Genomic DNA, 26,936 nt, shown 5'->3' with positions numbered 1-26,936 from the left:
TTATTGTATCCAATTTGCAGGAGAGAAAAGGGCAGTTAGGTGGGGCAATAAGATGAATGGCAGACATGGAGTCAGAAAGATCTGATTTCAAATCCAGTTTCAGAAAGTCATTTAACGGTTTACCTCAGTTTTCGCATCCGTAAAATGAACTGGAAAAGGAAATGGTATTTTGGAATTTAAATGTAGAAACATTCTGTAGGCTTAACTTTAAAATTTGTCAGATTTTATTTTTTTGTCAATTGTGATAAAATAAAAAAGTTTTGTCTCTTAAAAAAATCTATTTTTTCCAAGAAAACTCTATAAGGGGTCGTGAAGAATTGGACACAACTGAAACGACTGAACAAGAGCAATAGGTGAGAAATTTGAAGCAGACAGAATGCTTAACACAGTGCCTGACATATAGCAGGTGCGCAATGAATATTAGCTGACTTAGGTGACCTGCCCAGAGTCACACACTATTAAAATCTGAGGCTGGATTTGAACTCAGGACTCCAGACCCAGCATTCTACCCACTGAACCACCTAGCTGATGAGGAAACTGAGGTCCAATAAGACTTGCCCAATACTAACAGAATCAGGATGTAAACCTATTTTTTTAACTCCAAGGTTTTGACACCCAATCACCTCTTCTAAAACTTACATATGTAAGCTAAGACCAATAATTCTGAAGCCTGCTGGTATGTCCCACTTTAAAGAACTTACCAGAAAAAAAAACATACCAGGGAGTAATTATTCATGCTAGGAAAGGGTTCTTCACTTTACAAAAGGATTCCTTAAATGGAAGCTACCTCTCCTGAATTTAAGTATTTGTTTATAGCTCATTAACTACTTGACAGGGATGTTGGGAATAAGAGAGAGAAGAGAAACTTAAGGATCAAGAGTCCCTGCCAACTGAAAATCAATCAGAAATTAAGAGAAAGCACCATAGAACAAGAATGTAAGTCAAAGGGAAAATAGGTTTGGAGTTCTGTACTTCTCAGAGAAGCACTCATTGTGTGAACCGAGACAGTCATACCAGAAACCCTTTCTATCATCTCCCCATACATAGTTAGGATTCTCTGCTGGAAGGGATCTCAGAGATCGTCCAGTTCAGGATTTCTTCACATTTTTGAGATCATGAACCCCTTGGGCAATGAGTCTAATGAAACCAATGGACTGCTTCTCAGAATCACATTTTTTAATAATTGAAGGAAATGGTAAATTTCAGTTAGACATTAGGGAATACATACATACACACATGCATACACATATACAAATATGCATATAAAATTTCCCCATCCATAGTCCAAAGACTGCTGGTTAAGAACCCATGAACTTGAATAACTCTTGGATTCTACAGAGAAGGAAACTGAGGGAAACTGAGGGACAAGCAGCAGCAGCAAAGCTGGGATTCCAACTCCTATCTGATGAATCTAAATCCAATATACCTCCCACAACACTACAGCGCCTTCCATTCATTCAGTTCATGGATTCCCAAACTAAAATGTTGTGGTTGGTCAGATAATAGACAGGTGAGAAATTTTGGGCAATTTGTAGCAACTGAGCCAAACACTGAAGGTGGGATGGAAGGAAGGGGAAAAGCTTCTTGTTAAATTACCTGCTGCCTCTAGGAAAAGGTTACACGACAGCCTAAAGGATGCCACTTAGTAAACAGTTTAAATTCCTTCTTCAGAGAGAAAAAACAAGGTCCATAATCTATTGACCTTCCCTTTCCCCTGAGCCCTGTAGCTGGGGAGCCGCCATCCCATCACTGCTCATGGGGGCACCTCTCCTAAGTAAGCAAGCAGGGTTCTACAAATGTCTATTCCACAAAGAATAAAAATATACCCTTGTAATTTTAATGCATGTTTATGTAAAAGGAAAGTGGTAGCTCCGTGTTAATAAACCTTGCTTAAGGGAGGGAAAAAAACCACAGTTGCTAAGCCATGGTGAGTAATTAGCCCTTTAGCATCCCCTTTCTTCAAGAATGCTTCCTCCTGTGCTGGCTCTTTTAAAGAGCTCCAGCCCCGGCTGCCTTTGTTGAGCTTGGAAATTGTGCACATATGAGAGAAATTAAGCCCTCATTTAACAGAGACACATGCCTGTCAAGACCAGAGGAACAAAGACTGGTCCCTGGGGCCTGTTCAGCTCCCTGAGGCTGCCACTCATTCTGTTAGTGATGCTTACCCTTTACAGAATGTGTATAAAACCCAATAAATCATTTCATCTGCTCTGGTTAATATACACATGAGCCCAGATCCATTCTTCAAAGTGCTTTCTCTTTCTTGTACAACTTCACGGCTTTTTTACAAGAGAAGACTTCATTTTCTCCCCTCCATTCAGAATGAAGTGGGCCTTTTACCAGAGAAAAGGGACCCACCAAGGCCCGCAGGTCATAACGTCATCATGTACCGCAGTATTTGCGGTGGAGACGAGGATTGATGCTTGGGACTTTACCATGGAATCTGTCCATCCTTTTATTTTTTGGGAGGGGGGGAGTTTAATAGAATAATTGCAAAGTCCATCGTAAATATTGTTAGCATATCCTCTACTGAAACTGCTAAATCTACTGTCCAAATCCAAAATAAAATGACCTCATAGAACAAAATGAGAAAGGAAGGAAATCACACATATATGGTATCTGTGAAAGCCACAGTCTCTTGTCCCACTTAGGAAGTGATCTCCTAAAGTGAAAACTATCCCATTTGACCAAAGAAATAGTGGGAGATTGTTCTTCTTCCTCATTTTCACCTCTTTTCAAGACTCCCGAATTCAAGAGTTGCCTTGTTCCCTGATCTCTCTCCCCCCTCCAAGTTCTCCCCTCATATAGGTGTGGATTCTATATGTTATTTTGTATTTATTATCTGTGTGCCTACCATTTCTTCATAGTACAAGAAAGCTCCCTGAGGGCAGCCAATATATTGTACTTATCTTTTTTACACCCTAATATCTAGTGTAACACCTTTCAAGTAGTAGGTGCTCAAGAAATGCTTGTTCATATAGTCATAATTTCAGGGCTCAAAGGGAGCTTAAAGGCCATCTAGAACAGTCCCCATATTTTACACATTAGGAAACTGAGGTCTAGAGAGAGGAAGTGACTTGCCCAAAACTAACATAGGGTATAAGTTGCAGAGTCAAAGTTGAACCCAGACCCGGATTCAGTTCTCCTTCTATCATATCATGTTGAGTGGAATTGAATTAAATTGCCTCCTTACAGAGTCAAAACTAAACTCTTTCATTTCCAAAACGACCCAGTATTTTTGAGCCACTGCCAAAACTTGTGAAACCATGCTATTGACCTAGGCATCTTTCTTTCTAAGGATGAAGTATTTTAGAATAAAAAATGAATGAGCAAACTTAGACAGTGTTTTACTGTGGAGGCCCTGAGTCCAAAACAAGGGGGGTAAGGCAAAGGAAAGTGAATGCCTATCAGTAATTATTGAGTATCAATTTGAAAGGAAAATACTTGTTTAACCCAACTGTCCTTCATTTTAAGGAAACCCACCACGGGTTTCCTCCAGTAGCATTAACCTTTCCAAACCACAGAAACACAGGGAGCTGCTAGGACTGACAGATTCAATCCCTACGATTTTGGGAACCCCAAATAATAAGAGGCGGAGACCACGTGGAACTTCTCTTGCCTAGCCTGGAGAGAAAAAGCAGGTCTGGATTTGATAAGTAAAACCAGATCTACTCAATGGGACTATTTTAAAGGGCTGCAATTAATGGGGACCATAAACAGGCCAAGAAGCCTGTGGATCAGCGATTTTTCAGAGTGGGCAGTTCTCCTATATCATTAGATATTAATCAGTTATACAACTGGCATGAGAGTTCTTTGTCAACATAAACCATTGTCCAAGGGTTGTAGAAGAAGGAATTGGGGAAACCTGAGAAACAATGATGAAAAATCATGCTGGCTTCTGAGCACTTTGTCAAATCTCCCCCTTAACAATCAGCTCCCTAAACTGTCAATCCCTTTTATTAAAAATAATAATAATAAACTCAATACTCCCCCTCTTCCCCCATTAAGCCACAAATCACATCCTCCAGCCTAAGCAGATGTCATACTATGGCAATGCAAAATAATTACCAACATAACCCTCGAAAAATATGACAAAATGTCCATATAAAAATGATATTAAGGTGAACTTGCCTAATATGAACATGGATTTGCTTAAATAAGACATTATATGAGTCTGTTTTAGATTCATCCCTAAAGCCCTGAAAGAGATTAGAATTTTTAGTGAGTAATTACTCTATTTACTTCAAAACAAAATAGGAGGCTTTGAGGGGGAAAAATGGTTTAAGGCATCCAACATTGCAGAAATGGAATTCTCTCATTTCTCTACTGTCCACCCGATGGAAGATATTATTATAACAGATTCTCCTACACTTGGAAGTTAAAAACAGACAAATGAGAACTAAGGAAGTGGAGTTCCAAAAGTCTTGCTTCCAGGGCACCCAAATCCCTGGCATCCTGATGGAGGCTGATCTCTACTCTCAGAACCACCCACCCGCCCCCATCATGACACACAGGCCTAGCTCCTTCACACTTCGCTTTTCAGATCAGAATGCAACACTTGGGGCGAAAACCAGAGAGAATAGAAAAAGGTGTTACATGCAGTGTGTGCCACTGACATAATACTTAATAGGCTATGCTGTCATTTCCTGTAATTAATATCTTACCAGAGCCATAAAGGGCCTTTTCCCAAAAATTATAACATTTTACTTGCAATGCTAAAATTAAGCTTGTGTCACCCTTTCCATTATAAGCCATGATTTCCAGGGGTTTGCCTTGCCACTGGTTGCAAAAATGAATTTCCCAAAGGCTGAAATATAGTGTTCACACACACACACACACACACACACACACACGCACACACACACACTCACACATGCACAGAGTTTATTTTTTTAAGTCTCTTCTAGCCATTACTCACTCTATCAGCATGGAGAATGTCCATCAACTACAGTGCGGCACCCCATGACGGAATTATGTATTGGTCCTTAAAAAAAAAATCAGAAACCTCATTTGTTTTTCAGATTCAGACATCCATCCTAGATAGGTATGGGGCAGGCACCATCCAATCCAAAATATTTGCCTGCAGGCTTTGCAATTGTAATGGGTGCTCTTCTCCCTTTTCGGGAGACTAGAACAAACTCTCAGCTTTCAGATGAAGATTTCTTAACCTAGGCTCCATGGACATCCAAGAATCCATGGAGAGATTTCAAGGGGTCTGTGAATTCGGATGGGAAAAAAAATGACATCTTTATTTCTACCTTTATTTTCCTTGGCATTCCTATATATTTTATTCTTTATGTTTAAAAAAACATTCTGACAAGAATGAGACTAGTTAACATTTATATGACACTTATTTGGTGCCAGGCACTGGGCTAAACATTGCTTTTAAACCCTTTCCTTCCATCTTAGAAGCAATCCCATGTGTTGGTTCCAAGGCAGAAGAGCAGTAAAGGCTAGGCTAGTGTTACACAGCTAGGAAGTGTCTGAGTCCAAATTTGAACCCAGGACCTCCTGTCTAAAGGACTGGTTCTCAATCCATTTAACCACCTAGCTGCCCCCTGTATTAAACATTTTATACTTAGGGTCTCATCTGACCACATACATACACACACACACACACACACACACACACACACACACACACACACAAAACATTGCTGTTTATAAATGAGGAAACTGAGAAACTTGCCTAGGTCACATAGCTAAAATGTGTTGGAGACCAGATATGAACTCAGATCTTCCTGAGTCCAGGCTCAGCATTCCAGCCACTGAACCAAGAAGCTTCCCCAGACAGCCAAAGAAGTCCAAGACACACCAAAAAAAGATTCAGAACTCCTGCTTTAGAATCATAGAATATAAGAATTTTTCATGCTGTTTTTCATCCAGTTCCTTAATCCTACAAAGAGAAAGAATGACTCTCCAAGGAGGTTTAGGGTTTTGCCTGAGTGAGAGTGGTGACATGAAATCAGAACCGAGACATTGCTGTGATTCCTACCCCAGACAGGGCTCTTTCTATCTCTCTCCTTCCTTGGAGTCCATTACTTTTTTTTCTTTTTTAAACCCTCACCTTCCGTGTTGGAGTCAATACTGTGTATTGGCTCCAAGGCAGAAGAGTGGTAAGGGTAGGCAATGCGGGTCAAGTGACTTGCCCAGGAGTCCATTACTTTTTGCACACCTTTGGGCAGTGCCCTAAGGAAAGTCCTGCCTGTGTGCCTTTTTGCCTGGTTTCTGAGCAAAGAAAGAGTATTCCCAAGGAGAAATGGTTGTTTTAGGTTAGAAAGTGATTTTGTTCAGGTCACATATCAGCCAGGGAGAGAAAAAGAAGAAAGAGTCTTTGGTCAAAGAACTCATGGTGCTGATTTTTCCAAGATAATCAAATGGAAATGGGAGCAGAACCCTTTTCATTCATTTTTCTTAAAACCATTCCTTTACCTTCCTATTCGAATCAAAATTGTGCATTGATTCCAAGGCAGAAGAGCAATAAGGGCTAGGCAATGGGGATTAATTGTCCTGCATCACACAACTGGGAAGTGTCTGAGGCCACCACTTGAACCCAGGACCTCCTGTCTCTAGGCTTGGCTCTCCATCTACTAAACCATCTAGCTATGCCCCTCTCATTCATTTTTGAAGCACAAGGAATAAAGCATCAGAATTCTTGAAGCCAAGTCCTAACACTAGCCAATAAAAAGCTTGGCCACCAACAGGGCTGCCCTTATCCTACCACCAGCATATCTAACTTGTCCTAAGGATTCATTTTGCTTTTCCCTCTGACATAAATATAGACAAGAACAAGATAAGATTATAAAACAAGGCTGAGTACAAAGGGGTTTAGCTCTGGCTCACAGGGCTACTTTTTTTTGTAATCTTTACCTTTACTCTTAGCATCAAATCTAAGGCAGAAGAGCAGTAAGGGCTAGGTGAATGGATTTAAGTGACTTATCCAGGGTCACACAGCTAGGAAGTGCCTGGGGTCAAATTTGAACCCTGGTCTTCCCATCTCTAGACCTGGCTCTCTATCCACCTTGCTGCTTTGCTTTTAGAGCAACTCTATGCAAAGTTCTTTCCAATACTAGGGCCATCCTGCAAGTTCTATTTTCCTGGGTCTAGACTCTACTTAAAAAAAAAATACTTTTGGTTCCTTGGATTGTCAATCTCACACTTATTCCATTTGGGATACTCTGTTTGGCCCTGCTCTTATAAATGCTTGATTCTGTGTCTCCAACGAGGAGGCTCCTAAATGATCTCAGTAACAGATCTTATTACTAACTAACCTTGCCTCTAGACACAGAACTCCAGACCCCACTGACCCATCGGCCATCCATCTTTCAATGCCTATCCATTGAGAGCAACAATTAGGGCAAAGAGAAATACTCAAGAAGATCAAAAATAAAAACAAAGAAAACACACTGGATTTGGAATCAGAACACTTGGGATTGAGTCTCGGTTCTGCAAAGGGGAAAAGGGGTTTTTTGGGTTCAGTATATTAAAAGATATTAAAAGATTAAATCTAAAGATGGGCAGTGTAGACTTAACCTAATTATCACAGTTCCCTTCGTGCCTGCTACAAGTGCCCACTACCGTGGGGTTGGCTCTTCCAAGTCTCAATTTCTTCAGCTACAAAATGGTGCCACTTCAGTCCCTCAAAGGCTCCTTGTGAGGAAAACGTTTTCTAGAGCCTGCGAGGCATGGTCCAGACATAAAGCGCCTCTGCCGCTCTGAAGATGTCCCCGTCTCCCGGCTCTCCGTCTCTCAGCAAGCTGCTGCCTCCGTGTGTGCCCAGCAGCCCTTTTCTCCCACCATCCTCCACCATTCACCCGGGGCCTCAGCTTCCCCGTTTCCATTTTGCTTTTCCCCCGACCTCATTGGGGCCAAGCTGCCAGCTGCTGCCTTGATTAGCCAGGAGCCAGCAATGCGTTTTGTGATCCTCGTTGGGAGCGCGAGGCTGAGGGAATGAGTGGGTTGGCAGCAGGTGGGTAAGAAAAGATCTTTTTAGGAGGAAAAGAGCGCTGTTTGTGCTACTTCCAACAGCTGGAAACTCATCCTTATCTCCGAGTCTCATCTCCCTGGTGGCCTCCCCAGACCCCTTAAAAATTAACCAGTTCTAAAGTGGCCTCCGCTTAGGAATCAACTAATTCCTGATGTATTAACAAGCACCTTCTGCCACATCCAGCTGGAGGAACAACACCTCAGGACTAATTACATCTTTTACCAAACAACTCCTCGTAACAAATCATGCCACCGGCCCCCAGTATCATCATCATGTCATTTCCAAGCCGAAGCGTACTTTTGAGGTCCTGCTTTACTCTCTGGCAGCTCCAGGCACTGATGGATTCACGTTATGGCGCCGGTGGGTGGGAGAGAGCTTGGAAAGAGTGGCATTTGTTTGGGTTTTGTGAGTGCGGCTCAAGAATTTCCTTTCGAAATGCAGAAAATTAAACATTTCTACGGCTTACAAATGAGCATTCTTCACCTGGGTAAAATGAGTCTGGTGTGTGTGTGGGGGGGGGGTGTGTGTCTGTCTGTCTGTCCGTGTGTGAGAGAGACCCACCTGGTATGCAAGCTCAAGCAGAGAACTGTCCGAAGGCTCATTTCACCTGCAAGGAGGGCAGATTGTTTTAAGAGAAAATTCTTCTACTGCCACGTTGTCCCCAATGTAAGAAATGCCTCGGCTATGACCTGACTGAGGATGGATTTCACACTCGCCTCTGAACTGTGAATTTCTGAGTTTTATTGTTTGGTGTTACAACTTTAATGGATTGGGTGGTGAATGACTTGAATTCTGTGTCTCACAATGAAGCACTATGGACCATTTGCATCATTTATTTTTCTTTTATTTTGAACAGGGTTTTGGGGGGAGGGGGAACCCAATCTAATGTTACTAACGTGATTGGGACGGGAGCAAGTGGGTAGGAATTAAATATGGTTACGTCAATGTAGCCCTTCAAAATTCAAAAGATATTTCACTGGCTTATGTCATGTGTCACGCAGTATATCAATTTTTATTTCCCATCCCTCAAGTAGGGTATGCATACTGTTTAACTTCTTTAAATTCTGAGGATAGACATAATTCATACAAGCTGTGCGAATGCCCGACTTATAGGAGATGGCATCTAAGATTTATATGTGCAACTTTGTTTTCACAAGGGGGACTTTCCTGTTTGGAGCTGCCTTGGAGCCGGCTATCACACATCGTTTCATTTGAAAGAGAGAGCTACAAAACAAATTGGAGAAGACCCTTTCCACATTCAAACTCCAATTTTGATTCTATCGACACCGATTAAGTACTCACCATGTCCTTACAGAGAGAAACTCAAGGTGGGACATGGTGCCTGACCTCAGAGAACTTACAGTTTAATAGAAAGATAGGACAGAGAGACAAAGACAAATGCAAAGCCCTGTCCAGGACATGTGCCAGGGAGGGGGCAGTCCATGGGGAAGGGAGAGGATGAAGTGAAGGGAGGGATCAGGGAAGGATTCTTGAAGTGGGTAATATTTAATCTGCATTTTAAAGGATGGGTCACATTTTACATTGAGTGAGAGGGAGGGCATTCCAGGAATCAAGAAAAAATTGTGAGCAAAAGCTCAGAGAATTATGGGATGCTAAGATGGTCTTATAAGGATAGGAGGCAACACAAATACTGAGCGTGTATGTAGCCCTTTACAATGGACATAGCGTTTAGCTTATCTTATTTGAGCTTCCCGACATCTTTGTAGTTCTTATAACATATTATTAACCCTATTTTATAGGTTCAGATAGGTTGTGACTTGCCTATCATCATAGAGCTAGTGAATATACAGTAAAATAATTATGTATATAGTGCATTGTAAACTTTAAAACTATAAATGCTAGCTAGCTTGTAGTAGAAGTAGTAGCAGTAGTAGTAGTAGTAGTAGTAGTAGTAGTAGTAGTAGTAGTAGTAGTAGTAGTAGTAGTAGTAGTAGTAGTGGCGGCGGCGGCGGCGGTGGTGGTGGTGGTGGTGGTGGTGGGGATGGGGATGGGGATGGGAGTGGGGATGATAACAGAAACATAAGAGGTAGGATTTTAATTCAGGTCTGGAAGTTCAGAACTGTATTTCCTATGCTCCATCATGCCTCAAATAATACAGTTTATCCAAAGCCCAGAATCCCTTGTGATTTGAGGTAGAAATGGGGCATGGAGTGAGACAAGTCTAATTTCACAAGTAACTTTGTCTTTATATCATTTCAATGATCAACTTTGAACCCACATATTTAGAGAGAAAATCACTCGTGCCCTTAAACCAGCCTACAGAAGTAGTTTCATCTCAAACTTCTAGAATTCAAGTGATGAACATCTGAGACCTCTAAGTTGCAACTACAAAGATGGTATCTGGTAAGAGAATATAAGCATCTTCCTGTTTCCCTCCCCACAGAAAGAAAAATACATTTCATAACAATAAAAAACAACCAAAAAAAAAAAACCAAGTTATCATCTCTCTCTTACACTCACACTAACACACTCCACACACACCTACCACCCTAAATATACTTCCCTATAGCTCATCCATATTATTTGTTCAGATACCATTTTCACATGATATAGTCTTCTTTTTTTATGGAGAGAAAAGGGTTGGGGATGTCATCATCTTTTTTCTTGCAAAGGTCTAACCATGCTATTCTCTGATTGAAGAGGTTTCTGTGTTCCCTCTTGCCTTTCACATTCCTCCACCTCGGTTGCTTTACATTGCTGCCAAAAGGAAGGAAGCACTAGATATTTTCTATCCCTTCCAGTTACTCTGAATTTACTCCATATTTATTCTTTGCTTCTATTTGCCAGTGTTGTTTCAGAATGTAAGCTCCTTGAGGGCAACAATCCACACTGTTTCTAGATCCTTGAAGATGCTTAAGAAATTTCTGATGATGTAAATTAAAATCATGAAAGCTACAATATTTAAAGAAAGAAATACAAAGGCTATTAATAAAACTGAGAACATTGCTATTTACACCCTCCACATTCAAAGTGTTTTTGTTTTTTAAAATTGTCCATATATGTTATCTTTGATACATATTGATTATGTGGCTCAGCAATCACTTCCCAGGAGCCTTGGTTTCCTTCTCTGTAGATATGAGATAATGATGCTTGCCCTATCTACAGTGAGAGAACTTGAAAAGTGCTCTGTGACCCTTAAAGCACTCAGCTATTATTATTACCCTCCCCCAGGAGATCTTTTGAAGAAAATGCTTAAAGCACCATAGAAATATATGCTAGAGTCACTGTGAAGAGTGGAGTTTTTTGCTCTCCAAGAATGGCAATGGAAAAAAAGAGAGAGTTTTTAACCAAATAAAAATTAATGAAATTAATTAACCAAATAAAATGGATGAAATTGCAACAAATAGTATTATAAGAAATCAAAGGATTTGAAAAGATAGTATTTTTAGATGTATCAGCCCTCTTCTCTAAATGGGGTTTCATTTTCCTTCCAAATATCTATTCCCAAAAGCTCCAGCTTTGACCTCTGATATCACCACATTCCAGTCTTGCCTCTAAACCTGAATATAAACATAAATCAAATGTTTAAATACTAACATTTTATTAGCATTTTCTTCATTCACAGTCCATCTCGAGCTATACTACCCTCAAAAAAAAACGCAATGCAGGTATAAAATACATTTCAACTACTCAATATTTTTCATTTAAATTATATGCCAAAGTAATTAGGTGAGAAAAAGATCCAGGATCCGTGGCACTGCCCAGCAGGGAATGCAGACCTCAGTAACTCTTCTCTCACCTTCTCCACTCCTAATCTAGAAGATCATATAGAGAAGAGATGCTAAAGCCTGCCAGTCTCCACTCAGGAGGAGATTATCATCAAAACCAGAAATGATCATGAAATACCAACATTGTTACAATATCCCCACCACAGGAATGCTGGGAAATCATTTGGCTTTCAATGGCCAGAAAAGGAAATTGCCAAATATTTTTCTTCTTGCTATAGTTTACTCATATGACCCCTTAGTTTTTTCTTACATTACCCAACTGACAAGAAAACTAATGGTGAAACTGAGTGTCCATATATAAAAATGTAGGCCTTAGAAATGATCTCAAACCTTTGATCAAGCCTCTTGCTTTCACTCTATAGAAAGAGTCAACCAAAATTCGGAGAGGTTAGATGACTTAATCAAAGTCACACAGTTAATAAGTGCTCAAGGGACGCTGGAACCCAGGCAAAGAGATCCTAGCTGGACACCACATTTCCTCTATAGAGATTAGGATCTTTTCCATTTTCAAGAATCACAAGGATGGGTATTCCAATTCTTTTTTTCCTAATGATGCTGGAACCCAGGCAAAGAGATCCTAGCTGGACACCACACTTCCTCTAAAGAGATTAGGATCTTTTCCATCTTCAAGGATCACAAGGATGGGTATGCCAAGTCTTTTTTCCTAATGATGAGCAATTTCCAACTCCCTCCGTTACTTTGAGATGATGACAAATACATTGGACCTGAAGTCAGAAACCCTGATTTGAATCCTTGCTCAGACACTCCTGAACTTGGACAGGTCTCAATTTCCAGAGCTTCCATTTCCTCATCTGTAAAATGGGTTTCCATAATACTTCTATCACCCATCTCACAAGGCTTGCAGTGAAAAATAAATGAGATTCCCTCTACAAAGAGCTTCATAAACAGTTCTGCATTTTGGTTAAGAAGGCTAGATACACAGGAGGGACTGTGACAATGCAACCAGACGATAGAAAGAGGAGAAGGCAGCTTTCTACCTCCTCTTCCCGTAGGACTCCCCAACAACTAAAGGGAGAGAGTGTGGCAATGGCGATGGACTTGGAGATTTAGCAGGAAAGACGATCGCCATGGGCTGGAAGACGATGCCTGCTCTAAGGTTTCAGAAAATGGCAGCTGACTATTAACACTATGCCACGGGCTCGTGGAGTCAGGTTGTCAACTGACAACTTTGCTCTATTTCGAAGTGGACTGACTTACATTTCCATAAGCGTGCTCGTGTTCAGAACAGGGAGAATGCCATGAGGAACGAAGTTGCGGCCAGAATTTCTATTTTCAACCGTTGCTGCACTCAGCAGCTTTACCTAGTCTTTATAATCCAGAAACTTGGTTATTAAAATGTTTGAGGCAAGCTCTCGTGCATCTATCATTACTTAAAAAGTTAATTAGATTACATAAAAGAAATAATTAGATTTGCATTTTTATCCTGGTTTGAAACTTCCAAAGAAGATCACAACAGCATGCCTGTGGGGCAATTAGAAACAGCACAGAGCGGGGAAAGAGACAGGGAAGAGAGGGTCTGTTTTTCCTGGCTAATTCATGATTGAAGATACAATTACAAAATATTTTAAGGGTTTGCTGAAGCTGGGGGCTATTCCTAGACTTCTAAGCTTTGTTTATAACCCTCGCTTCGTTTCAAGGGAGGATCAGATCTGTGCACGGTGCCAATAGACAGATCCTGTTGCTTTCAATGGGTTTATTTGGTCCTGCTCTGAGCCTGCTGGAAGGGGATCGGTTTCATGATCAATAACACAAAAAAAAGAGACTATTCCCTGGAGCCAAAACAGTAGCATTTAATTGCTTTTTGCTTGTCGATGCTAAATACAATTTACAAACAAGAGATACGAGGAAGACAGACGGAGTGGGACTCCCTCTGAAGCCTGCCTCATGCCTGCCTCTTCTCCCAGTCTTCCTACTAGCTGGTCTTAACATCCCCAAAAGGCAATAAATGAAAGGTCCAGCTCTTAAAATTGGAGGTCAATTAGATACTTAATGATGAAGCATATCTTTAAATATATCCCTGCTATTATTATCCTAGCAAAAAATTAATTAACCAGGTCATGTGGGCCATGAAGGCTAATGTGGAATGTAATTATTCCTGATCTTTAGACATGTACTTCACATAACGAGAGAGCCCTTATTCAGCTAACCAGCTACCTGAATTATAAAGAGTGAATCATGCAGAAGGAAAAAAAGAAGAAGAAGAAGAGAAAGGTTTACTTTCTTAAAGTCTAAACCTCAACGCAAAATGACTCCAAGCTATCAGTTGAAGCAAAAGGAATTCTCCTCTTTAATGATGAGATAATCGTAACTGGCATTTTCTCAGGCAACACAAAAATGAGAACACAAGCTTCTAGATGTCAAGTCACACAACTGAAACACAAATCCACACTGATTGGAAAAATATAGATCCTTTGCACATGCACAAACACACACACACACACACACACACACAAATTAAACCAAAGTAGAAATTCTATGAAATAAAATGTAAAAAATATTTTAACACATCTCTCTTCTCTTCAGTAGAGCTGTGTGTGTGTGTGTGTGTGTGTGTGTGTGTGTGTGTGTGTGTACAGATATGGGATGTATATCTTGGGAAATATAGATGCTGTGTCTATGTCCAAAGGAGATATTGTATGCTGTATATAACATAAAGAGGGGAGGGCTTTGTAAACCTTAGAGAACTGTCAACAACCAGTGTTGGTTTTCTTAACTGTTTGCATCTATTACCAAAAAAGCTTCAGTGGTAGGGGCAGAGGGTGATTAAGAGGAAATGATGGATGTAAAAAGGCCTGAATAAAATATTAACAAATATAATTGAGGGTCTTTATTGTAACCGAAAGATGATGGTCAACGCCTCTGTACTTTGTATCGTTAAAGGAACACTTCAATCATAGAACAGAATCATGGAACTTTGAGCTAGAGGAATATTTAGAAAAAGGTCTATTTCAATCACCTCATTTTATAGGTGAGGAAATTGAGGCTGAGAAGGGAAGTTGCTTGTCCCAAATTAAACAGTGAATTACTGTCAAGTCTGAGACTAGACTCCATGACCACATTCATTCACTCATCAAGTCAAAAACTCTCTGTTGGTTAAGTATAATACTTGGTGTTTTTGGAATACTCAAAAATATGCCTTACGCCATGGGCTGTGGCACTAAAAGGGGAAACTTTTCAGAAGTACTGAATTGTAACCATGAAACAAGGAAACTTCTAGTAACCATTGTCTGTGGGACCCTGAGAATTATCATTTTCTCTCTTTCTATTTCTCTATTAAATCTCTATCAGATTCTATGTCCATAAAATAAGGGGACTAGGCTAAATGAGCTTTGAGATCCCTCTTGCTATAAAACCTATAAATCTAAAAGGATTGGATGTTTGGCATCTCAATTTTCTTCCAAGTGAGGAGGCACAATGTTCTTTGCCTTCCATCACATAAACTTCACTATATACTAGTGACTTAGAAGAAAAATGAATAATAAAAATAGATGGTGCTAAGTATCACTGTTTTTTACAGAGGCATTTTCACTTATTGCTATTGGCCCCAGGAAATAGAAAGCTTTGGCAAGACCTACAACCAGATCACTCAGTCTACCCAGAGAGGCTGTTTACTAAGAAATGTTGAGCAAAGCATATAAAGGATGCTGCTTCCTTAGCATAGCAGTCCCAAGCTACTTAAGAAAAGCTAAAAGGGGGTTCTAAGAACTCATAAATCATAGGATGGCACCATTCATCTTTGGAAAATGTGAGTTTCTCAAAGCAATATTTTAATGAGCCGAACTCTTGTAATGACTGTGTTTCTGTTGACGTGGACATGGCACATTCTGTCCATCAAGACTGTCCATGCAAACTCCACAGGCCAAGGCCTGACCACATAAAATCTGATAAACAAAAAGATCTGTGAATTTAGAAGAAAAGGATGCAAAAGAAGACTCTTCAATTTCTCATAACATTTTTCCATGTTTAATACTGTTGATTAAAGTACTGCAAATATCCTTTGATCTGTTTCCAACTCTCCTATGAATTAAAAATGCATTTTGTTTACTAGTTAAAATTACCCTAATAAACATGACTCATCAAAAGAAGAGCAAGGACACTGTGCGATAGGGAGATGAAGGCGGGGACCCAGAAGCAATTAATCCAGCAATTATCCATGTCATAGAACCAAAAGATGACAGGCCACATTCTCAAATGGTAAGGATACACAATTCATGAATGTTCCTGGTTTCTTATACAGAGACTTAATGCTAACTGTGAGACTCTCAGCAATGAAACCAAAGCCAAGGAGAAAAAAAATAACTCCCTAATATTTTTCAGACGTATTCCAAAAAGGATAATCAATCTTCAATATGCATCCTGGGAAGGTCATTATTTCTCTTCAAGGAGAAAGGAATCTTGAAATTTCACTCTCAAAATACCTGCCTCCTTGTCTATGAGTATGTATACCTATTGTATGTGCATATGTATGTATATATACATGTTCATGTATGTATAAACATATATAAATAAAAGTATGCAGTGAAAGCATGAATGCCATTTTTTTTGGATGAGAAAACAGGTTCATGGAGATTCAGTCAGTTGTCCAAGGTCACACAGCTATTAAATGTCAAAGACAGGATTCAGACTAGGATTCTGATTCTATTCAAGTGTTTGGTTGCTTCTTGTTGTTATTTCTCTTCCTATTACAGCATGCTATCTCTCTAGGAATTGACTCAAAGTTTCAAAAAATCACAGAATATCATAATTCAAAGGACCTTTAGTCCAAACCATATAAGAACAAGAACTCTTCAAGATCTCAGTGAGGGAAGAGTCTGTCACCTTCTAAGGTAATGCATTCCACTTTGAAATAGACCTGGAAGGAAGTTGTTTTTTTCCTAAAATTTAAATGAAAATTCTACTTCTACCCATTGTTCTCAGTTTTGTTCCCTGGGATCAACTTTGGAGAGTCTAATCTTTCATGTGATAGCAATTTAAATACTATCCTTGTTCCTTCTCCTCCTCCCCTGATCTTCTCTTCTCCAGGCTAAACATGCCCAATTCCTTCAACTAATCCTTTATATGGCATGAATTTGAGGCTTTTCACCATCTCTGATTCCTTTTTCTGAGTATTCTTTGCGCATCTTAATCTCACCACCACCATGTATTCTTCAATCCAATGATATTTGTTTTCTTGCTATTTATCACCCAAGACGCCCCTCTATCTCTCTGCTTTGGGAATTTTTGCTAATTGTTCCCCATGCCTGAAATGCTCTCCCTCCTCATCTCTGCCTCTTGACTTCCTGCACCAGCTAAAATATCTCTTTCTAAAAGAAGACTTTTTCAATCTTCCTTCATGCTATTTTCCTTCTCTGATTATTTTCCATTTTCCTATATACATATGGTTTGTTTACATGTTGTCTCCTCCATTAGATTGTGAACTCCTTGAGAGCAGGAATCATTTCTTTCCTCACTTTGTTAGCTTAGCAGAGTGCCTAGAACCCAGTAAGTGCATTTAATAAATGTATTTATTTATTTGTTTGTTTGTTTGTTTGTTTGACTTGACCTAAAAAGTCATTCAACCTATTATTTTGTAAGGACTCTCATAGGCTTAGAAGTTGTTTTTGAAATTTTCAGTTATTAACATAAGAAAACTATATTTAAGGTGAAGAGAGGGGAAAAAACGAAGTCTTTTATCTGCATACAAAAGATTTTGGAGACTGAAACACTCCTGTTATACTTATGCCTTTCCACTTTCTAGAAAAAAATCTCTAGATTCTTTCTAGAAGTAGTTCATATTTTTGTTTGTCCCATTCTTTCCACCTTGGCTCTCAAAAGTCTCATCATAATCTTTTGTATAATTATTGTGAAATCATAAGCCATTTTCCTTTCTTCAGATAGGATATGTGAAATCCAAAGAATTAGTGCCAGTTCATAAAGAGACATAGTCTTCTTGAGTTCCAATTTCAGGTGCTACTGGACATTGAATGCAATGCCATTCATCAAATCCCAAACTCCCAGGGCTGACCATGGGCACCTGGGAGTTGGGGGTCCAATAGTAGTCAGCTATACTCAGACCTTCATTACAACAACCTGCTTTGGAGGGTGAGAAATTTTGAGTTTAGAAGAATATTAGAAATAATTTAGTCAAGGAGTTAACTTATTATCCATGGACATTTTTAAATAAATATATTTTGATGTGATTGGTTTGTTTTGTAATACCATATACTTTGTTTTGTGTATTTTAAAACATCATTCTGAGAAGTCCACAAACTTCATTGGACTGCCAAAGGGTTCCATGGAACAACAACAAAAAAAAAAAAAAAACAACAAAAAAAAAGGTTAAGAACTCAAACAATCTCATTTAATAGAGGAAGAAATTCAGGCTAATGATTTATTCAATCGTGCTAAGTGAGTAGCAGAGCTGGTGTTGCAACTCGGGCCTGATGATTTCCAATCTAGGAGAAGGTTGGTATTTCTTTTGAATAAAAGTAATTTTCAAATGATTCCCTGCTAGTATCGTGGATATAAACAGGATGCTTTATATTAAAATTAGCACAATTAACAATTCTATTCTACATTGGGCCATTTGGTGTATGTTTAAAAAATGTTAAAAGTGTGAGCCCTCCAGTCACACAGGGAGCATAACTAAGAGAATTTGATACAGTAAATACCTGCCCTGTTACTGTTGGAGAAATTGAAAAATTCTGTGTAAGGAGTGGGTGTTTTCCACATTTGAAAAATTCCTTACATGGTCTCACAGTGATAAGATAAATGCTGAAAAGAGATGAGGTGAAACAGTTGTTGAAGACATAAAGAACTACAAATATGAGGTCCTCTATTTTCTCTTACTTCATTCATAGAGCACAAGTTTTCATTAGAAACAGTGTGGCATTGCTAAAAATGAATAGGACCATAGCTCTTTGGCCATCCTCATTGGGAAATGGAATGGCCAACTGTGGACATTCTCTAAGCATGTCACTGGAATGACTTAACAGTTAAGAAAATGAGCATAGGATCTTGGTGCTTCATAAAAATTCATGGTGAATTATAGTCCAGCCTTCGGGGCTCTGTAACAAACCAGTAGGATCATATTTAAGTATTGTGTAGCTAAGACTCTCCATAATTAGGGATCAGACCATGCTGATAAGTTCAAAGACTGATTTGCTTCATTTTTTTCCTTAAACACAGATAAAGTTTCTAATTTTAAGAAAAACTTTGAAATATTTGGGGTTTTTTGCTAGAAAGCAAGAAAACAAAAGGTTTACCCTTAAAAAAAAACTAAATAGCCACTAAAAAGTTCTATTGCATACCCAGGTATAACAGTTCCATGAAAAAGATCCATTTCATGTCATGGACTAATAACTATACAATTCTATTCAGGTAATAAATACTAATAATAGTTCATAAATAATGCCTTGGACTTACTTGGTTCCTTTCATCTAAAGTCCTTAGAGCCATTTACAAACATTAATTAAGAAGGCCAGTTGAAGTCCAAGCAACATAATGCTGGGATGAGGAGAAAAATATTGGAAATCTGGGAGTAATAAAACCAACAAGGGCAGCAGCCAAGGAATGAGAGTAAAAAAAACTAACCAAAATACAACCATTTCAGGGAGACATTTCCATTCTACTTGGCAAATAGAAGGGTCACAAAGAGTACATAGCAGTTGAATCATTTAGCACCTACTGTGTACTTAAGGAGAGAGATCCAGAGAAGAAAATGTAGAAAGTGACAGGTTAAAAATCTTGACCTTCAAAGTAAGAAAGGCACTGACTATTCTAATAGGGGTAGTGCAAGAGAACACTAAAACAGTTATTGAAGAAACTCAGCAGGAATAATGAGAGTATCAAAAAATTATCACAGAATTTAACTGCAAAGAAAGACAGAATCCCAACATGAAACACACTCCTTCCACATTTAGACATCCTCTATCTGAATTAATGGAATCTGTTAACATGGACTAAATACTGAACAATGAATGGATAGAACTCATCCAATGTGACAAGAGTCTACATTGCACTGTACTAATACAAAGTTTTAAGCTGAATTCGGAAGTCCACATTTTAAGAGGACTATTGACAAGGTTGACCACATTGGGAGGAAAAGGAGACTAGGATTATCAGTGATAACAAAAACCACACTTTATGAGGATCAGCAAACAGAGAACTCTTAATCTAGGGAAGACTTAAGAGGGATACAGTATTTCCCTTCAAACAGGTCAGGGACCATAAGGTGGTAGAAGGATGGCACTCATTCTCAGTGGCTCCAAAGGAAGTCACAGGGACATCATTTTGGCAGTTAGAGCTGTCCAACAACCGAGCAGACTGCCTCATAATATAGAATTTCTCAAAGCTGCTTAAATAGAAGCTAGATATCAAAGAATAAAAACAAACAAACAAAAAACCCAGGTCTTTTTTCAGATAGCTGTCTAACTGTATTACTTCCATCTTAATACTTGTGAAGTTGATTTCTGAACCCATGTGTAAGGCTTACTATTTATTATTATTAAATTTTGTCTTATTAGATTCAGCCCTGCCTTCTAGCCTGTCAAGATCTTTTTAGATCCTGACTCTGTCATTCAGTGTGTTAGCTATTTCCCCCAGCTTTGTGTCATCTGCGAATTTTATGAACATGCCATAAAATAGTATACATTGCCTCCACTGGTTAGAATGTGAGCTCTTTAGGGGCAAGGAATGTCTTGATTTTTCTATTTGTATCCCCCAAAGGTTAGTACAGTGCTAGGCACATAGTTAGCACTTATTAGAAGATGTTCCATTAAATTACTCATTCATCCATATCTTTGTCTAAATTATTTATTAAAATGTTAAACAGCATAAGTTCAAGTACAGATCACCTAATGGAGACTTCCTGGCAACCTAACATTGAATCATTAATATAAATTATTCTTCAAGCCCAGTCATTCCAATATTTTTTCTAAATCTATCTACCCATTTTTTGTACAAGAATGGAATTAGTGTATCAAATGCTTTGCTAAACTTCAGATAAACTATATTTATAACAAAAAAAGAAAAAGGTCAGTCCGATGGAACTTGTTTCTAATGATATCAGGCTTTTTGTAATCACTTTTGTAATCACTTTCTTTTCTATATGTTCACCAGCCATTCCTTTAATGATTCACCATAGAAATTTCCCAGGAATTAAAATCAAGCTTTCATTTTGTATACTCTTCTCCTTTTTTGGCAATCAGGAAAACATTTGCCCTTCTCTAGGCCCATTGTAGCTCTCCTATTTTCCCCAGGCTTTCAAAATATCCCTGACAATGGCTCAGCTCAACAGTCACATTTGCTTGTGGTTGTTTTTTTCAATACCCATTTCCAAAAATGGAAAACCCCATATAAGCATCCTAAATCTTCATCTATTCTCCCTTCCAAGGAAGGAGTGGAGCAGGAGTTAAAAGTTTGTGCCTTTCTTATATTTCTAAGGCCAGTTCATTTTATTTCTCTTCCTATGTTTCCCATGTCCTCGACCAAACTGAAAGTTCTTTGAGGGCAAGAATTATGCCCTATTCAATTTCCTCCCAGCAAAGGTCCAACAGAGAATCCTCTATTAGAAAGTGTTAAATGAATAGTAAACCCTCCATAAAGATTTGTTCAATGAAGAAATGAATGCTGGACTGAACAAGGGAAGAAGCCCAAGTCTGCCTTCTACTTGCTCATCTAAAGCCCATGTGACATGAATTGTCAAATCAACACTTCAGGCAGCCACCACAAAAAAAGGAAAGCTTGGGGCAGAGTGGAGTCTCGCATGGCCCAAAAGACAAGCAACCTGCAAACCTTGATGATATCAGAAGGGCAGAAGAAGCGGGGGACAAAAAAGCAAAACTCTACAGCTCCTGGGGAAATTGCTCTAACGGCCTGTCAAACAAAGGATGGGAGGAAAAGCACCAAAGTTTGCTCCACTGTCTTCTCAAAGGAGCCCAGGACACTCTAAAGAGTTGTCAGAGCCCCACTGGGTCAACCACTGCCTAGAGTCACTTCGAAAGTCAGATGGGCTGACTTTGGCTAACTGCGACTCCTGCCGCAGCGCTGCTGCTCATAGGAGAGGCACGTCTGCAACCTGGGAAACTCCATCTTCAGGAGGGCTAGGACGTAAGTGCAATCAGATGAGAGTCGTAAAACACACTGACCTGAATTTGCTGCTGCAGGAGATTGATTTTGTGCTGCTGTTGCAGAAGCTGCTGCTGCTGCCTCGCAATCTGTCAGAAAGAAAGTTTCGTTAAGTTACAATGAAGTGTTTAAACCCCAAGCATCACCTCAGCTCCCTCTCCTGGCATCCGCACGATGCTTTATTGCACCTCCGTGGGCAAGGGCTACTGGAAAGGGCGTGAGGAAGCCCAGGAAAGGTGGAGAAAAGGACAAACCCCAGCCTGGTGCTGTCTCTCTGCTGGCTCCTAAATCGCTCCGGACAGCTGAGCGCCGCTGCTCCAGGGGCGTTTTGCAGACGCATCGGATCGCCCGACCCTCACCTGTCATCCTGAAAGGACCAGAATTTGACATTCGGGCCCTTAGAGAGCGAAGACTGTAAAACTGTAAAACTTCAGCTACCCTTTTCTAATGAGATCCATTTGGGCTGAGAAAGCAGAATTGGGAAGTCAGAGTTAGCAAAGTGAGAGACTCTGCAGGCTCGCGATGGGATTCCCAGGCAAAGTTGCGTCTTTTTCAGCACCCATCAGAGGGAATCTTTAGAAGAACCGAAAGGGAAGGACTAGTTGCCACAGAAATCCCTAAAGCACCACTCCAGCCAGTCTATGTATGCGTGTTTAGGGCTATGGAGAGAGTATAGCTGCATTTGAATGGAAAGTCTTTGAGGACAGACACAGTTTTCTTTTGTATTTGTATCCTAGGGGTGTAACACAGGGCTTTGGATTCAGTTAGTGTTTAATAAATGTTTTATTACAATAATAACACTAATAACAATGACTAGGATTTATACAGATTTGCAAAGAATTTGACAAATAATTTTCTCATTTTATCCTCACAACAACCCTGGAAGGTAGATGCTATTATTATTACACTTTTTTTAAAACCCTTACCTTCCCTCTTAGGGTTAATACTATGTATTGGCTCCAAGGCAGAAGAGTGGTAAGGGCTAGGCAATGGGTGTTAAGTGACTTGCCCAGGGTCACACAGCTGGGAAGTGCCTGAGGCCAGATTTGAACCTAGGACCCCCTGTGTCTAGGCCCGGCTCTCAATCCACTGAGGTACCCAGCTGCCCCCTATTATGACACTTTAAACAGTTTACAGATAAGGAAACTAAGGCAGAGAGTAGTTGAGTGATTTGTTCACTGCTATACAATTAGCTAGCAAGTGTCAGAGGTTGGATTTGAACTCAGGTCTTCCTGAATCAAGATCCAAAGCTCTAGCTACTGTGCCATCTAGCTGCTTAAATATATAGATATAGTTGATATAGAAACAAATGGAGAGATTAGAGGGAAGGGAGAGAGAAAAGAGAGGTGAGAGAGGGAGAGACAGAGACAGAGAGACAGAGAGAGAGAATTTGTGGGGAACCATTCATTACTCTGACTTCATTGGTATAAGCAGCTCCAGAAAACGAAACTCCCTCTATCAAATAAAAATAGGTACTTGTTCAGCAATTTATAGTTTTAAAGAATTGCTTAGTGAATTGAGAGGTTGATTAAGTAACTCAGGATCAGACAGCCAGTGTCAGGGAAAGACTAGAGCCCAAGTCTTCTTGAACCTGAGGTCAAAACTCTATTGACTATATCATAGTATATGTATATGTATGTGTGTATATACACATATGTATATATACACATATGTATATATATGTTTGTGTATATACACTCATATATATATTTATAAATGTATATGTGAATGCACACCTATATCTACACATGCACACATATGTATAGAAATATATTTTCCCCTCCTTGCCTGTGAAGTGTGCTACTTAAAAACCTAACCGTCCAGATAATACATTTCTCAAGTTTTTGCCTTACCCTTGTCCTCTCCAAAGGTAAAAAGTCAGTCTTATTTTATATGGGGATTCCCAAACAGGAGGTTCATTCTTTTTCTTTGTGAGAAAACTGGATTCCATGCCTGAAAACGTCTTCTGGTGTATAGAAAGAAGGATTAAGCACTTTGAATAGTTTCTATGGCTGGATGCTCTCCTTGTTGGGGGTGGGGGTGGGGGGTGGGAGAGGCAAGAGAGGACACTAAACAACTTCCCTAGGATAATGATACTTACCATGAAGCACAGGCTAGACAGCAGACTGCACATTATCTCAGATACTGGATTGTTATAGCCTTTAATTTTGAAGGTAACCTGATGGTGAGAGGAAGCCCACTCCTAGATCAGGTTGAGTAGAGAACCATGGGAAAGGAAGCAAGCAGATAGAAGGTAGCCTTTTCAGGAAAGAGAGATTGGCTTGTCTGGCTATTTCCCAGCCCCAAAACAGAAGGCAGCCATGCTCTTATTCTAGGGGAATCCACTAGAGTAGAGAAGGGAAAAAGCTTCAATCCTGAGCTGCACTCCCCAAGCCTCCCAAGAAGAAGGAAGCAAGCACTGCAGTCCAATCATCTTCCCAGTGAGATGCCTGGCAGAGTGGCTTTGTCCTGGCCCCAAGTGTTGCTGCAAGATTTCTCACTGGTGAGTTCTAGTCCTAGGAATAGGGTAGATGGAACTGGGGTCCGGGTGACTCAGTGGGAGTGTGAGAAAGGAAAGGACGGGATACAACTTTAGCCCATGGACAAGGCCAGCTCTCCTTCACACGGTCCAAATCACTGGAGCACAGCTTATACTGCAGCTCTTGGTTTGATGCTAGGGCTTCTGAATATTTATTTCCTGCTTGGAAACCAGTGAAACACCACCAGGCATCTAATATTGATGGTACCTCCTAAGTGATAAAGTGATGCATAGAAATGCATCCCAAACACCACAGCGCAATTACCATCATCCACTCTAGATGTATAGGCTTGACACAGTGAAGTATGGGACATAAGCACCATGTGGCTCAAATTCTGAATTTTATTTGCCAATCGGCTGAGATACATGCTCGCTTCATTGGGCATGACAACCTAGTTTTAAGTGTCATTTAATTTTCATTTTGAAATATAATTACAAAGTGTTCACTGTAAGATATCACTCGTCTGCAAATGTGTCAAGATTAATTTGTGCTAGCTTATTCACAAGTGTCAATAGTTAATTACTGTGTCATCTCTGGATGGCTAAATGACATTCTAACTTCTGATTTTTTACAGTCTTCCTTTATGTTATTTTCCATTAGGGGCTGAGTCCATATTCCTACATGTGGGCAAATATTCAAGCACATAAAATACCAGACGTCACAACTCATTAAAATCAACAGAGCATATATTGCTCTATATACCCCTATAAAATACATTTAACTGAAAAGATAATTCCAGTAATAATGTCAGATTCCTAAAAACTGCACATTAATTTGGGTCTGTCTGATCTAATGCCTACAGGACTGCTCATGGGATGATTGTTGTTAAGATTACTGCACTCTAATGAGACATGTAGAGTGTTTGGGAGAGTGACTACCTTTAAAATTATACAGTTGAAACTTTATTATTCCTCTTGTTTCCTTTTGACTAGTTTACAGACAATTTTTATAACTGGAAGGGTAGGCTGAGTTCCGTGGTTCAAGACCATAAGTCCTTCAGAAAGAAAATCTTCACAATCTAGGGGGAAAAGTATGAGAATTTGGTTTGAGCAATTCACCTGTGCTAGTAAATGGCAAGGGTTCAGATGCCTACAAGGACATCTATCCCTAAGAGACTGACTCCCTCCATTGTTCTAGTACCCTGGCCCTAGGATTAGTCTAGGATAATGCATGTTATTGCTACTGTGTCCATATGGGAGACTCTCCTTTGGCCACAATGACACACCACTCCCCCAAAATGCCAACAGGTCCTGAGGGCATGAAGTTTGAGGGAAGTCATTGTCCCCACATCCTCCCTAAAGCCATGATGCGGATCCATGGGACTCTCAGTCCCTGCTACGAGGACTCCAGCCTAGGACCTGGTGGGTCAAGTTCTGGGCGCCTCACCTGCTCTTGCTGCTGGCGAGCTAGGTCCATCTGCTGCCGCTGCTTCTCAATCTGGGAGGCTGCTAGCTTTTTCTGTTCATCGTGGGCAGCCAGGAGCTGCTCCCGTAAACTGATCAGCTGGGTGATCATGGTGGAGAGCTGCCGTTCTTTCTCTGCCAGACTCTCAGGGGTACCTAAAGAGAAGAATAGAGATTGGGCATGTTTAGGAACATTCTTATAAGTAAGTGGGCAAGATACACAAAGGCATTTTGAGCCCAAGACACCCAAGTGCTGTCTACAAATTGTGGCTCTCCTATACATTCACAAGACCAGAGAATCACCATTCTAGGGCTAGAAAGGTTGCCAGGGATCATAAAATCAAAACTGTTCTTTTCCAAATGAAGAAACTCAAGGAAGTTCAGTGACTTGGTTGAGTTCACACCAGTAAGAAGTTTCAGAGACAGGATTTGAACACAGAATCTCTGGCTCTAGAGCCAACCCTTTTCTCACTGTACCATTTACTTAGGAATAATCCCACTGGGTGAAAACGGGTCATTTTCATAAAGGGAAAGCAAGGGAAATTCATGAGATCAAGTATTTCACTCACTAGAGCCGAGTTTCTCAACCTTTTTTTATGACCCAGGCTCTGAAGGTAGTATGGGGAAAACTATGGTCCCATTCTCAGAATGACATTTTTAAACACACCAAATAAAATACATAAGAATTGAAAAGAAATTAATTCTATGGAGATACAGTCAAAAAAAAAAAAAGAAGGAAGTTCACAGAGCATGAGTGAAGAACCCTTGCATTAGATGAATTCATGACATTCAGCAAAGAAGGAGTCCCATCTTCCAACCTTAAATAATACAGTAGTAAATCAATTTAACAAATCCAGGACAGAAGCAACATAGTTAAACACAAGCAATTGTGAAAAAGACCCAGGGACTGAAAGGTAACTACAAGTCAGCAGTATGCAGGACTGGCAAACCAGCCAATGTGATCTGAGGCTATGTTAGGAGACAGAGCATCCAGGAGGAGGGAGTGAAAAGGCAAAGTGCCTTCCTTCGAGGCCAGTCCCAATTTACTGTGTCCAGGACTGGGTGCCATAAAAGGAAGGAAGGAAGGAAGGAAGGAAGGAAGGAAGGAAGGAAGGAAGGAAGGAAGGAA

The 26,936-nt window shown here is 40.0% G+C and overlaps 1 protein-coding gene across 1 annotated transcript in view; it reads right to left on the bottom strand.

The window, feature by feature from the left end:
- The window catches only part of SOX6 (SRY-box transcription factor 6), a 676,476-nt gene that overhangs the window by 191,959 nt on the left and 457,581 nt on the right, over positions 1 to 26,936 (bottom strand). The window contains exons 6-7 of the mRNA XM_044680896.1: positions 25,791 to 25,963; positions 21,885 to 21,953 (exon numbers count right to left, since the gene is read on the bottom strand). Of these exons, the coding sequence (XP_044536831.1) occupies positions 21,885 to 21,953; positions 25,791 to 25,963 (242 nt within the window). The remainder of the gene's footprint in view (positions 1 to 21,884; positions 21,954 to 25,790; positions 25,964 to 26,936) is intronic.

This window comes from Gracilinanus agilis, chromosome 6 (assembly GCF_016433145.1).
Source record: "Gracilinanus agilis isolate LMUSP501 chromosome 6, AgileGrace, whole genome shotgun sequence".
In the NCBI taxonomy this organism is placed as follows: domain Eukaryota; kingdom Metazoa; phylum Chordata; class Mammalia; order Didelphimorphia; family Didelphidae; genus Gracilinanus; species Gracilinanus agilis.
This window is presented reverse-complemented; position numbering and strand designations above follow the sequence as displayed.